At 34.3% G+C, this 12,376-nt stretch overlaps 2 protein-coding genes across 11 annotated transcripts in view; one reads left to right on the top strand and one right to left on the bottom strand.

The window, feature by feature from the left end:
* Nucleotides 1-182: 182 nt before the first annotated feature.
* On the top strand, nt 183-8,658 carry LOC100177736 (BTB/POZ domain-containing protein 8). 8 transcript variants are annotated; one of them, XM_026839852.1, is made up of 11 exons: nt 191-523; nt 1,052-1,211; nt 1,595-1,695; nt 1,926-2,059; nt 2,984-3,107; nt 4,789-4,986; nt 5,467-5,648; nt 6,021-6,203; nt 6,485-6,622; nt 7,804-7,998; nt 8,375-8,611. In XM_026839852.1, the coding sequence occupies exons 2-11, from the start codon at nt 1,198-1,200 to the stop codon at nt 8,390-8,392; spliced, it is 1,287 nt and encodes a 428-aa protein (XP_026695653.1). In that variant the 5' UTR covers nt 191-523; nt 1,052-1,197; the 3' UTR covers nt 8,393-8,611. The 8 variants fall into 8 exon arrangements, with proteins under 8 accessions (XP_026695655.1, XP_026695656.1, XP_026695653.1 ...); XM_026839850.1 differs by lacking the exon at nt 1,052-1,211 and having other exon boundaries at nt 192-523; nt 2,984-3,068; nt 8,375-8,658; XM_018816894.2 differs by lacking the exon at nt 1,052-1,211 and having other exon boundaries at nt 199-523; nt 8,375-8,658.
* Nucleotides 3,160-12,376, bottom strand: part of LOC100175413 (UNC93-like protein) — an 11,137-nt gene continuing 1,920 nt past the window's right edge. Inside the window, exons 3-10 of one of the 3 annotated variants that reach the window (XR_003397330.1) lie at nt 10,915-11,117; nt 10,393-10,518; nt 10,192-10,327; nt 9,870-10,054; nt 9,392-9,626; nt 3,793-3,892; nt 3,468-3,539; nt 3,160-3,178 (exon numbers count right to left, since the gene is read on the bottom strand). Coding sequence is in view for 1 of the 3 variants with exons in the window: in XM_002125680.3 (XP_002125716.1) it covers nt 8,850-9,100; nt 9,392-9,626; nt 9,870-10,054; nt 10,192-10,327; nt 10,393-10,518; nt 10,915-11,117 (1,136 nt within the window). In the remaining 2 variants the exon portion in view is untranslated. Of the gene's footprint in view, nt 3,179-3,344; nt 3,540-3,792; nt 3,893-8,670; nt 9,101-9,391; nt 9,627-9,869; nt 10,055-10,191; nt 10,328-10,392; nt 10,519-10,914; nt 11,118-12,376 lie in introns of those variants that run through there. The other 2 variants (XR_003397329.1, XM_002125680.3) reach the window with 2 other exon arrangements.

Below are 12,376 nucleotides of genomic sequence, written 5' to 3'. Positions count from 1 at the left end.
TTTTGAATTGAAATCGTAGCGTAAAATGTAACCCAACGCCGTAAGAGCAATTCTGATTGGTTGATATTTCCAGCTGTTGGATTTACTACAGGTCACGCATCGCTGGTTGCAGGTAAAATACAAGATGGCAATATTTTCGATGATCTAAACAAAAACTTTAATATCTGCTTTAAAAATTAAAATGTGTAACAGATTTAAAACTGTATCAAAATTTAACAGTTTCCGTGTAACCGATTATCGGTTTAGGTTATTTTCCTTGAAGTGGCTACTGAGTAGATTTGTTTACATACATGTTTGTTTAATGTTTTTCGTTCATGCAGGGTCTGTTATATTGCGGTTTGTTAACCTTATTTACTTAACTTTGTGGCGAATGGGCTTTAACGAAAAAGCCTGTAGATCTGACATTCAGCATGGCTAAGCCTAACCCAAGGCCAATGTCAGACCTGTTTCATAAAAAAACAGAGAAAGAATACCAACAGCTGTGTGACAACTTCTATACCGAATTGACTGCATCATTGACAGAGTACGGTATTTTAAATCGCACAAATCTTGATCTTTTTATAACTTATATGTAATGATTTGGTGCTAGTTATTTGCTAACCACTTACCCCTATTCTATTCTGTATGGGTGAGGTCTGTGAGGACCTGGGATTTAGGCCATTCTTGGCCCATTACCCCAACACCCTTGTACGTCCGGAAGTGACGTGCTCGCGGTAGTGAAGTTCTTGTTATCATGTTCCGACTCCAGTGTTCCGATCAAGTCCCGTTTTTTGTCCCGATTCTTGACCCGTAGGACTCCATCTGCGGACTATTTCTGCGAACTCGTTCTCCGGTCCGACCAAGTTCCGTTTTTTGTCCCGATTCTTGACCCGTATATATAGGACTCCATCTGCAGACTATTTCTGCGAACTCGTTTTCCGTTCTGACCAAGTCCCGTTTTCTGTCCCGATTCTTGACCCGTAGGACTCCATCTGCGGACTATTTCTGCGAACTCGTTCTCCGGTCCGACTAAGTTCCGTTTTTTGTCCCGATTCTTGACCCGTATATATAGGACTCCATCTGCGGACTATTTCTGCGAACTCGTTCTCACACGATTCGCGAACATCATTCGAGAACTACACTCGTACTCACAACGTCACAACCGGACACACTTCCACAGAAGGTTTATCCTCGTCTGGGCAGCGAGTCACCACATATATGCAACTTTGTGGGTAATTGTTTGTTTTTTCCTGTGTATGACTGTAATTTGGACAACCCATAAGTGACCGCTGGGTTGGAGCAATGTCCGTTATGTGTCTTGCCCAAGGACACATACGCCGATCAGTGTTAGTACCGCCGTCGAGCATCGAACCGGGGCCCTTCGGTTCTCGATGCAGACGCCTAAACCACTAAGCCACGGCGCCGGACACCACTTACCCCTAACTGCTAACCCTATGACCAAACCACTATAACCCCCTAACCATCAACTCCTAACTACCTACCACTAACACGAGCATATTAACATCAATGATCTCATCACATCCCCAATTCCTGTCAAATTTAGTGCGAGTCTAACGGATGGAAATCCAATGGCAAGCACATTTTTATTATAAAGGTATCTTGAAGAAAACATGGATAAGACGGACAATGTGGTAGGAACCATTCGAAGTGTAACATATGATAATGTTGATGTCAAATCAATCATAAAAAGTCAAGGTAGTATGATTTCTATGTATATGCACTATAATGTGTGTGTTGTATTTTTTTAAGTTTAAATACAAAGAGATGAACATGTAAAACCAATATTAAACTATTGATTTATACAATCAAGAATGTTAGGTGGCCAACATTAATCATTCATTACCCGCATAAGTGAATAGACATAATCTTATTAAAGAGGGGTTACATACGCTTCAAAAAACTTTTACCTAAATGTTTTCTTTTAGAAACATGGGAATCCAACGAAAGTCAATCAGAAATATTATCAAACTACTCAGATGTAGCTAACCATAGAAGCATTCTGGCAGATTGTTTAATACAACTTTTGTTAAATGGTTTTCATTACGACCTTAAAATTAGGGTAGGCTATTAGACTGTGTTAAAGTATTTTGCAGTGGATTATTTAGTGTATAAAGTAGAACCGCCATAGTGCTATTTGTATCTGCTATCTTTTTTAAAATAATAACATTTCATGGGTTTAACCCTTTGGATGTAGAATAATAACATTTCATAGGTTTACCCTTTGCTCCTTGCCAGATAGTGGTTTTCCGCCACATGTTACACAATAGTCAGTAATGCGGTTATTTTTAACGCATAGTGCCAAGTGTGATGTAATTTGAAAAACAAAGAAATTTGCGTTGTTTTTAGTAATAAAATATATGTCAGCTTATTCGAATATTTTTTAAAAAACTTTTTACCAAAATTTGTAAACATATTGGCTTATATTATACTTGACTATGTTAAAATAACCATGAGCAGGACCATCCCTAAATCACAGTGAACTCTCTAAAGACATTTCAAAGATGGTTTTATAACACAGCAACTAGAACGTTGTTTATAATCTGCATATCAAATTTTTGTATTTTTTCCTTTATAATTTGTATTTTTTCCTTTATAAAAGGAATTTTATAAATCATACATCAGAAAGGCTTTTACATACTAATCAAGTTTGTAATACATTTTTCAAATAATCAATACTATACGGTTTATGACGGAGCCTTAAAAAAAACTTTAAGTTTAAAGATAATTCATCAATTTATCCTACACTAATTTCCTATAGCAAGTTTTGGTTTAACTGCCATGTCTTGCTTCCAAAATCCAATTAAGTGAAACCTGGTCAAAAAATGAAAATTACGAAAAACAATGTCGCATCCAAAGGGTTAAGGTAGCAATTTAGGGTTTATACCAAGCATGCAACTTAGTCAGTGATCATTTGATGATTATTTTTTATGCAAGCTATTTAAATGCAGTAGTTTGTAGCTAAAGATCAACTTATTTATTGTAGGTGAAATCAGAGACATTTCTTGCACATAAAAGTGTTTTATATTGTCGTTCAAGTTACTTTCAAGCGATGTTAAGGAATGACCATGGTGGGTGGGTGGAAACTGAGAGTAAAGTTATATCACTTGGTGCGTCTTTTAATAATGTTTTTTTTGTCCGATATGTATGTACACAGTACCCGGTGCGGGAAAACAAAGGGCTGCCAAAAATTATTTTTTTAAGTTTAATATATGAAAAATATATAATACTTTATTTAGTTTTTTTGCTTAAAATTTTCATGCAACGACAAGCTGCAAAATCCAGACAAAAGTATAACATGAGCTTACTTAATTCAGTTGGCAAAAATACGGCCTGGAATCGCTGATCGTGTTACTGTGTAGGCTACATTACATTTTTTCTCGCCGTATCCAAATTCCACATGTGGCAGGGACATTCAGACAAAATGGATAAATTTCAGATACTGTGTACAGCCACCTTTCATAAACTACCTGTATTTATTGAGCTGTCCCAGTAAATGATCATCGTCATATAGATCTGTGGAACAGTTAGTCTTCTCTCAACTGAAATCAAGTTATAAATTTTTAAATAAATTTTTGGATTTAAACCACATAATTAGCAAGTAATTATTGATTTCTTTCTTATTTGGTAAAATGTGCTGAATCTAAAGTGTACTTGAAACTTTAATTAAATGATTTCTCACCAAGCATAGTTTTATAAACTACAGTACATGGTTAATAAGAATATTTTTAATAGTGCATTCTACCTACTGCTATATGGTCATAAATAGTCACCCAAAATCGCTTTGTTGCTTACTTTAGGTTTGATTTTGGTCAAGCTTTGGCCACCATAGGATTAAAAGGGTTGAATGATTGACATTTATTTCACCTCTTCGGTCACGATAAATTGACAAAAGCTAAAAAATGAGCAGTAAAGGTAAATCAACAGTAGTTAAAACTCGCTTATTGATAAAAAAGAAAGAAAGTTTGGATAAAATGCGTGACTGGTACACCCTACGAACGATAATGGTTAATTAAAATTATGCTAATTATTATATAGCTTATTCATTAATGGAGGGATCTCTTGTTATATAGATGCCTTTTCTTCGAACAATAGGTCTTGTTGTTGTTTTTTTGCCATAATTATTTTCACACCCTTAATTCTCACATTTTACTGAAATCAAATCATAAAATATGATACAGTAATTTAAAAAACAAATTTTCCGGTGTAAAACCAATAATTACCAAGTAAATAATAAGTACTATTAGTACTTATTATTTACAAGTTTTAAGGTACATTTTTGATTTAGTACTGTACTAAATCAAAAATGTACTTTAAAACTTGATTAATCTATTCCACTGGATAGGCTGCATTATTTCTATCTAAGCATAGTTTTATAAACCATAATGTATAAACTCATCCATGGCCTATTGGAGATAAGGCCGGACCCATTTACGTTTTAAATTAGAAGGTTTATTGTAAGCATAATCTGTTTCCACCTGCGCAGGTTACAATGAAAGCACTACTCTCATACTTTATTATCATTTAACCTAATTAAACATTATTTTTACTTAAACATCATATGACTGATAATAAGTTCTAACATTACCTGCTTACCACTACTACCTTGTGATTAAACAATGCATTCTACCTACTGCTACTTGGTCATAAATGACAACCGAAACCCACTCTATTGGTTACTTATGATTTGTTTTTGGTTGAACTTAGTCGATCATGTTAGTAGAAATGTTAATTAAAATTATGCTTATTCTATTACATGCTCACTCATCAGAGCTGTGCTCTCTTCTACAGAAGGAGTATCTGTGGAAAACTTTGCTATCTTATTGTTGTTCATATACGGAGCATTAGTAGATCTTTCTGAGTTCACATTCGATGAATTAATTAGCCTTGCATCAGATGCAGACATGTACGCTACCATGTTTGTTATGAATGCTGTAGAGTTTTATGTGAAGAAGGAAAAGTGTCATTTCTTTCATAAGCCATGTCAAGGTTAATTTGTTTTTTAGAGCATTAAGTTATATGTGTTTTACTTTCAACATTAGTTTTCGAGTTGGTTGTAACAGTTAGTAAATTCGTTTGTAAATTAACACGACTGCACGTTTTTGAACTGCATTTACACCAATACAGCCTATACATTTTTTACTGGTAGAGAAGCATACCAACCAAAAATTGAAGACTGTATATGGATGAAGATGCTCAAAATATAGTGGTACCTACTACATCCCATTTAGGCATTTCTATCAATACACAAATTTTCGTTTTTTGTTGGTATGGTCCCTTAAAGACGGAGTACCTTAAATAGTTTAAGAACTCAGTCTACTATGATAAAGTTGTTTTTATCCACTTGCAATAAAATAGTTGTTCAAGCCCTTAAATACATAAGAAAATACTAGTAGAATATTAAAGAAATCTTGATCTATGTATTAAAATTTGCTTAAAATCCCACAGTAAACTAATATCAACCTTCAGGTTGCTTGGATGGAATGAAAGATGGATTGTACCTTTCTAATCTTTTTAACCTTTCAAATTTAAGAGAAAAATGTTTAAAATGGAGCGCAAAGCACTTCAAACAACTGTGGGCAACTAAGAAGTTTTGTATGCAAAGAAAAGAAATTCATGAAGAATGTTATAACACTGTTGCATCCGCATTGGTAGTATGATTGTATCCCAAGTTGGGATTCCCAACACATTACGAAAAAGATAATATATTTTTTATAATCAAGAAAATATTATTAAACTTTAATAATAGGCTGTATTTAAAATATTAAGGGATAAAATTTAGACATTAAGTCACCAACAACATAAAAAAACCTCCTACTCATTACCAATGAAGTCCTTGTCGTCTAGCTATTGGGAAAGACTGGCTTCAACATCTTGTTGGGGGGCATACAGTAGCACCACGGGTGTTGGGTTATTTGGCCAACTCTGCCTTAAATGTCGGGTCCCATAACATGCTGCAGGACTTCACAGATGTAAATTATATTCAAATAGTTATGAAGTAAAAAATGTAATTTTCTATCCAGTGTAAAGGAAATGTCACAAGTGTTATGTTAGACACAGATGCCTTGATTCTAAAAATTGACACTGTAAGCTGGGGTCTCCCTATTGCATCAATCGTACACAAACTAATGACATCGTGTATGAACAACATTATGATCAACTTTGTTCAACTTGCAAAAGATAAATCATTCCTACAAATATTTCAAGTAAATAAATATCTTATTTTCCTGTTATTGAAGTGACACCTATAAATTAATGGAGTCACACCCAACACAGCCTCCATACCTATAAGTTAGCAAACCAGATAGCAAAACCCTTAATATTGCAATCTGTGTTTCAAAGGCTCATGACTACCATATCTTTCCAGTAAAAGTTTAAAATTAAAATAGATATTGAGCATGCAATAAGTTTTTGTAGACTTTTAATAATTCTAGGCAGTATGGAACAATTTTTGCATGGTGTATACTAATATTTTAAACCCCAACAGGGTATTGGTTGCAGAACAGATTTAGTCGAAAGCCTTTTTGAACATATTATGAGAAATTTGTCGATTGAAAATGCATGTTCGCTACATATAGGTGGTGACCTGCTACTTAATAAAGCATCCAGGGAAAAATGGAGTGAGGTCAGTTTAATGTGTTGGTTTGTTTAATCTTCTAATATTTATTTTTAGTTTGTTTTAAGGCAGAGGTCGGCAGCCTATGGCCCGCAGGCAGGTTCGGCCTGCAAGCTTATTTTAACCCGCCGCGCACTGATTCGTAAATTTCCTTATACACGGCCCATTATGAACAATATATTGCGTATAAGCTCCAGCAGGAAGTGGCTTTTGTTTTAATTGTATCTCTCTCTAGTCCAGTCTATTCACCACCGCACGGTCGTGTTATTCGTTTGATTGATTATCGTTAACTTTGCATTCTGCCCATTGTTATGTCAACTCCCTCAAAAGAAAATATTATTTTCACACAAAGGCGTTTGTCTTTATATATGCCTTTTGATAACATGGTTTCATTATAACTGAAGTTGCTGAGAAGTGAGTAAGTTGTATCTGTACCACAAAATTTTGGTTACTTTTGAGGCTGAACATAGAAAAATAGATAATGAATGCAGAGTATTTAATGATTCATGAACAGGCAGATATTTCTTTACCTTGCACCATGGTAAACCAGTCTATTTAATCTGCACGGATACTGTGGCTGACAACAAAAAATTTAATTTAAAACGGCACTACGAAACAAAGCACCAAAAGTACAGTGCTTTAAAGGGGCATTTCAGAATCAGAATTGACCAACTGAACAAACTTTAACGGAACCTGGAACAACAAAGCTCGATCTTTAAGAAGTCAGGAGAAAGGGCAGAAAAGAACACACTTGCAAGTTATTCAGTCAGCTCTTTAATCGCCAAGCACATGAAATCAAAACATAGCACTAACTAACCAACCATTACCGTTTTAACGCCTTTGTGTTCTTATTCTTGTTTGTTAATAAATTGTTATTAAAAGTTTTTTATGTGCGGCCCACCCGACCAATATAAATCTACGATTTGGCCCGTGTCGCCCCCTGTTTTAAGGTCTACTTTTACAAAAATGCGTTAGAAAATACACACTTAAGGACAATTATTCTAATCCAGTGGTCCCTTATTGGTGGCCTAAATTGTCAGCCATTCATAAAAAATCCCTTAAAACAAACCTGCATATAGTCTCATAACTTGTAACTGAGTACAATGTGTATGAACAAAATACTTATCTTAAAAGGATTGTTGTTTACTTGCCACAGCGAATTAAATGAGTTTCATTCAATCACTTACCAGAACGTTATTGGGACTCTGAAAGCTTTGGACAATCGCATCACAAGCTACATACTCAACAATTACCATGGAGTTCTTCATACAGAGCAGTGGCAGATGCTATCTTCGGAGTATCGGAGATATATCCAACAGAACACACTGTGTGTTGGTGATGTGAAAAGAAAACCAAGAAGAAAACCAATTTTAAGCAGCTCAATGGTAAACTAACGTTAGGTTTATGGTTAGAAATACTTTGATATGACAATAAAATAAAGTTTAATAATTTCCAAATTATAACTACTGCATTTTTTAGGGCCTGAAAAAAAATTGCTACAATAAGTTTTATTCAACATTGTTAATATGCTTTTACCAATTAAAATAATATCCAGCGGATCATTGTTAGTTTTAGAATAGACTGTGTAGGATATGAATTCTGTTATGCCCATGTAACCTATTTACAAAACACTGGGTAGCACTGTTTAGATTGTAAAGAGAGATGCATAGCTAGAAAGTAAAAATAACTTCAGACTGTTGGCGCATAACTACACACATTTTAAGCCTGAAGTTTGCCTGATGGTTAAAATTTTTGTTTCAGAGGGAATTGAAACACTGATGCTCCCATTATTACTATAGATTTCATTCCTGTTAAAGTGCATGTAGTTATATTTACTGTGATGTCGTTGTGCAATAAATCCATGTTTATTGTTGTAATTTTAAATATCGTGATTCATACAGCTGGTGCACTGATATTCCAACAATGCTACTTCTTGACTTTTTACCGCGTCTTTACCTTCTCACATGTTACAGTGTTATAAAATACATATATAATGTATATATTAAAGTTTTATATATTAATAAACTACATATTGAACATCTGAATACAAGAGAATATTGGGTTACACATTTATTGCATTAAAGTCTTTCCTAATCAATTCTTATCAAATGGCATTTTTACAGTTATTACAAGTTTGTTTTCTTTGTTTAAAAGGTTTTGTATTATAAAAAAGTAAAGTTTATATTCTCACTTTAGTAAAAGCAAAATAGAAACAAGGTTGTTTAAATTAAAGGGTTTATTGCACCGTATGTTTAATCAACTTATGCATCTCTGTTTTGCTAAGTTTTTCTTTTCGTTTGTTTTTCCATACTAAGATTGCATAGCCTGCACACCCAACATAGAGAAGTCCTAATAATAAGCATATCTGCTTGAATATGACAACCCTCCCACCCAACAGAAAGCCACAAAACATGCCCAGTGCAATCCACATTTCCATAACACCAATAGCAAGTTCAGTACAGTGTGCGAAAGCAGATGTAATCGTAGCTGGACGATCAAACAAGAAAATGAACATTTAACACACTAAAAGTCAGATTAAACCCTAATTTTATATTTTGTTACTCCACGCATTGTGTTAAAAGAGTTTTCTAAAGCTTGATTTATGGCAGACAAATGTAAGTTAAAGTTAATGTAATATATACCAGGAAAGACACAAAAAAAGTATTTCGGTAAAATAATATTGGAATAAGTTATTTGCTGAACTAAGCATAGTCTTTGGTTTTTGAGTATTAGGACGATGTGCCTATTCTAGAAGAGAATACTTAGTTATGGTCATACCTGTTGTTGTAGTCTGCCAAATGCCATCTGATACACCAAGCAAACACCCGAACGCATAAACCCAGTACTTGTTTGATGGGGTAGGTGTCCAAAACAACTGAGTTACCATGCTACATGAATCAAAACATAATCCAATTATGTAAATCGGCGCAACACCAAACCAGTGCGAAACTTTTCCCACGCCAATTGCTGCCAAACAGTTGAAACATCCGTAAGTGGCCATAACCAAACCAACCTAAACATAAAGCAATTAAACATTTGTCTTTGTAAAACGATTGTTTTTCTGGTCAATTTCTATACAAACATAGTAGCCAACATGTAAAACACTGTCTCCATTTTTAAATATTTCAGTTTGAAACAAATCATTTAGTGATGTCGAAATTTAAAACCGAAATGTTTGAGATACAAATTGTAATATACATATGGACTCCCACGTAGTGCTGTAAACTTTGTGCAATAGAATATAATTGTAGACCACCTGTTGCACACCAATTGTGCAGGACACAAATCCTGCTGTAAAATTGGAAAATGCATATGAGACCAACAAGCCAAAGTAGAAGCATATTGGAGTGAGCAATAACTGATCTATGGAGAGGGCTTGGTGGAAAGTTGCTTTGACTGTTTCTACCAAAACCCTTACAGGTGTTTTCAAATCACAGTTTTCTGTTCAAGCAAATTATAAACATTAAAAATAATAACATTATTTGTGATTGACTTTTCTGAAACATTAGTGAAGAACATATACTATTGAAACAACAAAGAGAAAAGAATAATTAACAATACTATTACCACTCTCATACTTTGTTCAATCCGTATTTTTGGCAGGAAAAGTATGAGAAGAACTGTTGACCCAATTTGCATGATTGTAAACAATGTAGTCAAAAGATATACAGATAACCTGCTAGCAGGGACGTACTTTAACAAGCTTGAATTTGTCTAAAACGGAACAGGTTGGTAAAATATCCATTTAAACATAAACTGGACCATATTATAAATGTTACCTGTTTGGCTTGGTAATTGCTGCCACAATGTGAAATGTGTTGAAACAATGATGTTTCATTATGAGGTGAAACACCCAAGTTCTTTGCTCCATAAAGAACAGCATACGAAACCAAATTGCCAAAAATCTGCAGATGATTGGTCACTTATAAGGTAGGCTAAATAAGATTAATTAAACGTGTAGGCCTATGTTTATTTACAATTATTTTCACATTTATTTGGTCCATTACACTTATTAACATTGCTTGTTATTTGTATTAACTATTCTACCCGTATTCGAAGAAGTAATTAAATATATAGTAATGTGGGGTAAGTTGGGATAGGCCCACTGGTAGCACATGGTGTTCCATATTTCCTAATTATGTTTTAAATAATCAACAAGGCTAGGACTACAAGGTACATAATTGATAACTGTTCCTTATACTATACCAAGTGTGACGATAAAAATGAATTAAAACGTGTACCATCTTACCCTAACCTATATCTGTTATGCTATTATATGAATGAATAAATGTAATATGTACCAAAGATGATTTTAAAATCCCATAGAATGTTCCAAACCATTTGTTCCTCTCGTCATCTAATGTCGACCCTTCACTGCACTCTTCTTTGGTTGTTGTTGACCAATGCATATATACAAGTTGGGTAACATAGTATATTGATGATGACCACATTACACCTTCACCAAGAGAACCAAGGACCGCACATGGTATCACAGTGTATATAGCTAGAAAACAGCATGGTTCATCCATGTCTCGGCATAATTATATACTTATAGAGAAATTCGACAATTATTTACATACAAAGTTACATACGTGTTAACATATGCTCTAACGTCTAACACCTGTCGTTGCCCCTCCACGCGAGGATAAATAATTTACATTCATTCATCCCATCGTAAATGGAGATTGAGATATTTATAGCTTATGCAGCTGTGTGAGATAAGCTTCAACCTTCTATAACATGGATAACGCAATACCCATTCCTCACAGTGGATGTGCACAGTTTGTTTAATGTATAAAAGTACCGTGGGGGAAGATAAGACATCTTTAGCACATTAGATAAATACACCTATAATAGGATGCGGGAAGATGGGACACTTTTGGCGCATAATATCCGAATATGCCGATCATGTTTTAAACAATTAACAACGGTCTATAAGAGTCTTGAGCATAGGCCTATAGTTTTATAATTCTTCAACTGTTCCTTGTTTTCTACCACACGGGACGAGAAAATAGAGGTAAAATGTTTCCCAACTTCCCCCATCCTACTATATTAAACAAAATTAACAATTATTTTAAACTCTCGCGTCTTATCCTGTATGCTGTCGAATTTGTCAAATATCACTTGTGTGCTAATCGCCAAATAACTTCTTGTGTGTGTTATTTTCTTTTTTGAATTGGTATTATTTAAATATAGAAATGATAGTACTAATTTGAGGTATGACCCAAAAACCGCAATGTATTTTGATTTGAGAAATATTGGTCAATATGTGCTTAAGTGTCCCATCTGCCTCCACTGTAGTATATGCAACATGTTAACCCTTTGGGGACGAGATATATTTTAACAAATTTTCCATTTTTGACCGACTGTCACATATTGCTCCCTAGCGACACAGGTGTTTGTGCTGGCGAAAAATGACCAATTAGACTTTTGTTCTTTGGAAAAATTGCTACAAGATTGTATTTTGATTTTTTTGATGACGTCATCAAATTTTGAATGATATCATCAGAAATCTTGTATTTACGTGTAATCAGGGTTTTTAGGTAAAAATTACATAAGGAATCTATTGCAAAGTTGATTCCTGGTTTGTTTACTACCTAACTAAAATGATTGTTTGATTTGGTGATGTCAAAGGGATCAATTACGTCACTTATAACCTGATGACGTCATTTTTTGAAAGTTCATTTTCGCTAAAATCCTAACAAAACTTGCCAAAAACGTTTTATTATGAATTTAAAGGTAGAAACAACGTGTAGAAGCAAA

This window comes from Ciona intestinalis, unplaced genomic scaffold (genome assembly GCF_000224145.3).
Source record: "Ciona intestinalis unplaced genomic scaffold, KH HT001060.1, whole genome shotgun sequence".
Classification (NCBI taxonomy): domain Eukaryota; kingdom Metazoa; phylum Chordata; class Ascidiacea; order Phlebobranchia; family Cionidae; genus Ciona; species Ciona intestinalis.
This window is presented reverse-complemented; position numbering and strand designations above follow the sequence as displayed.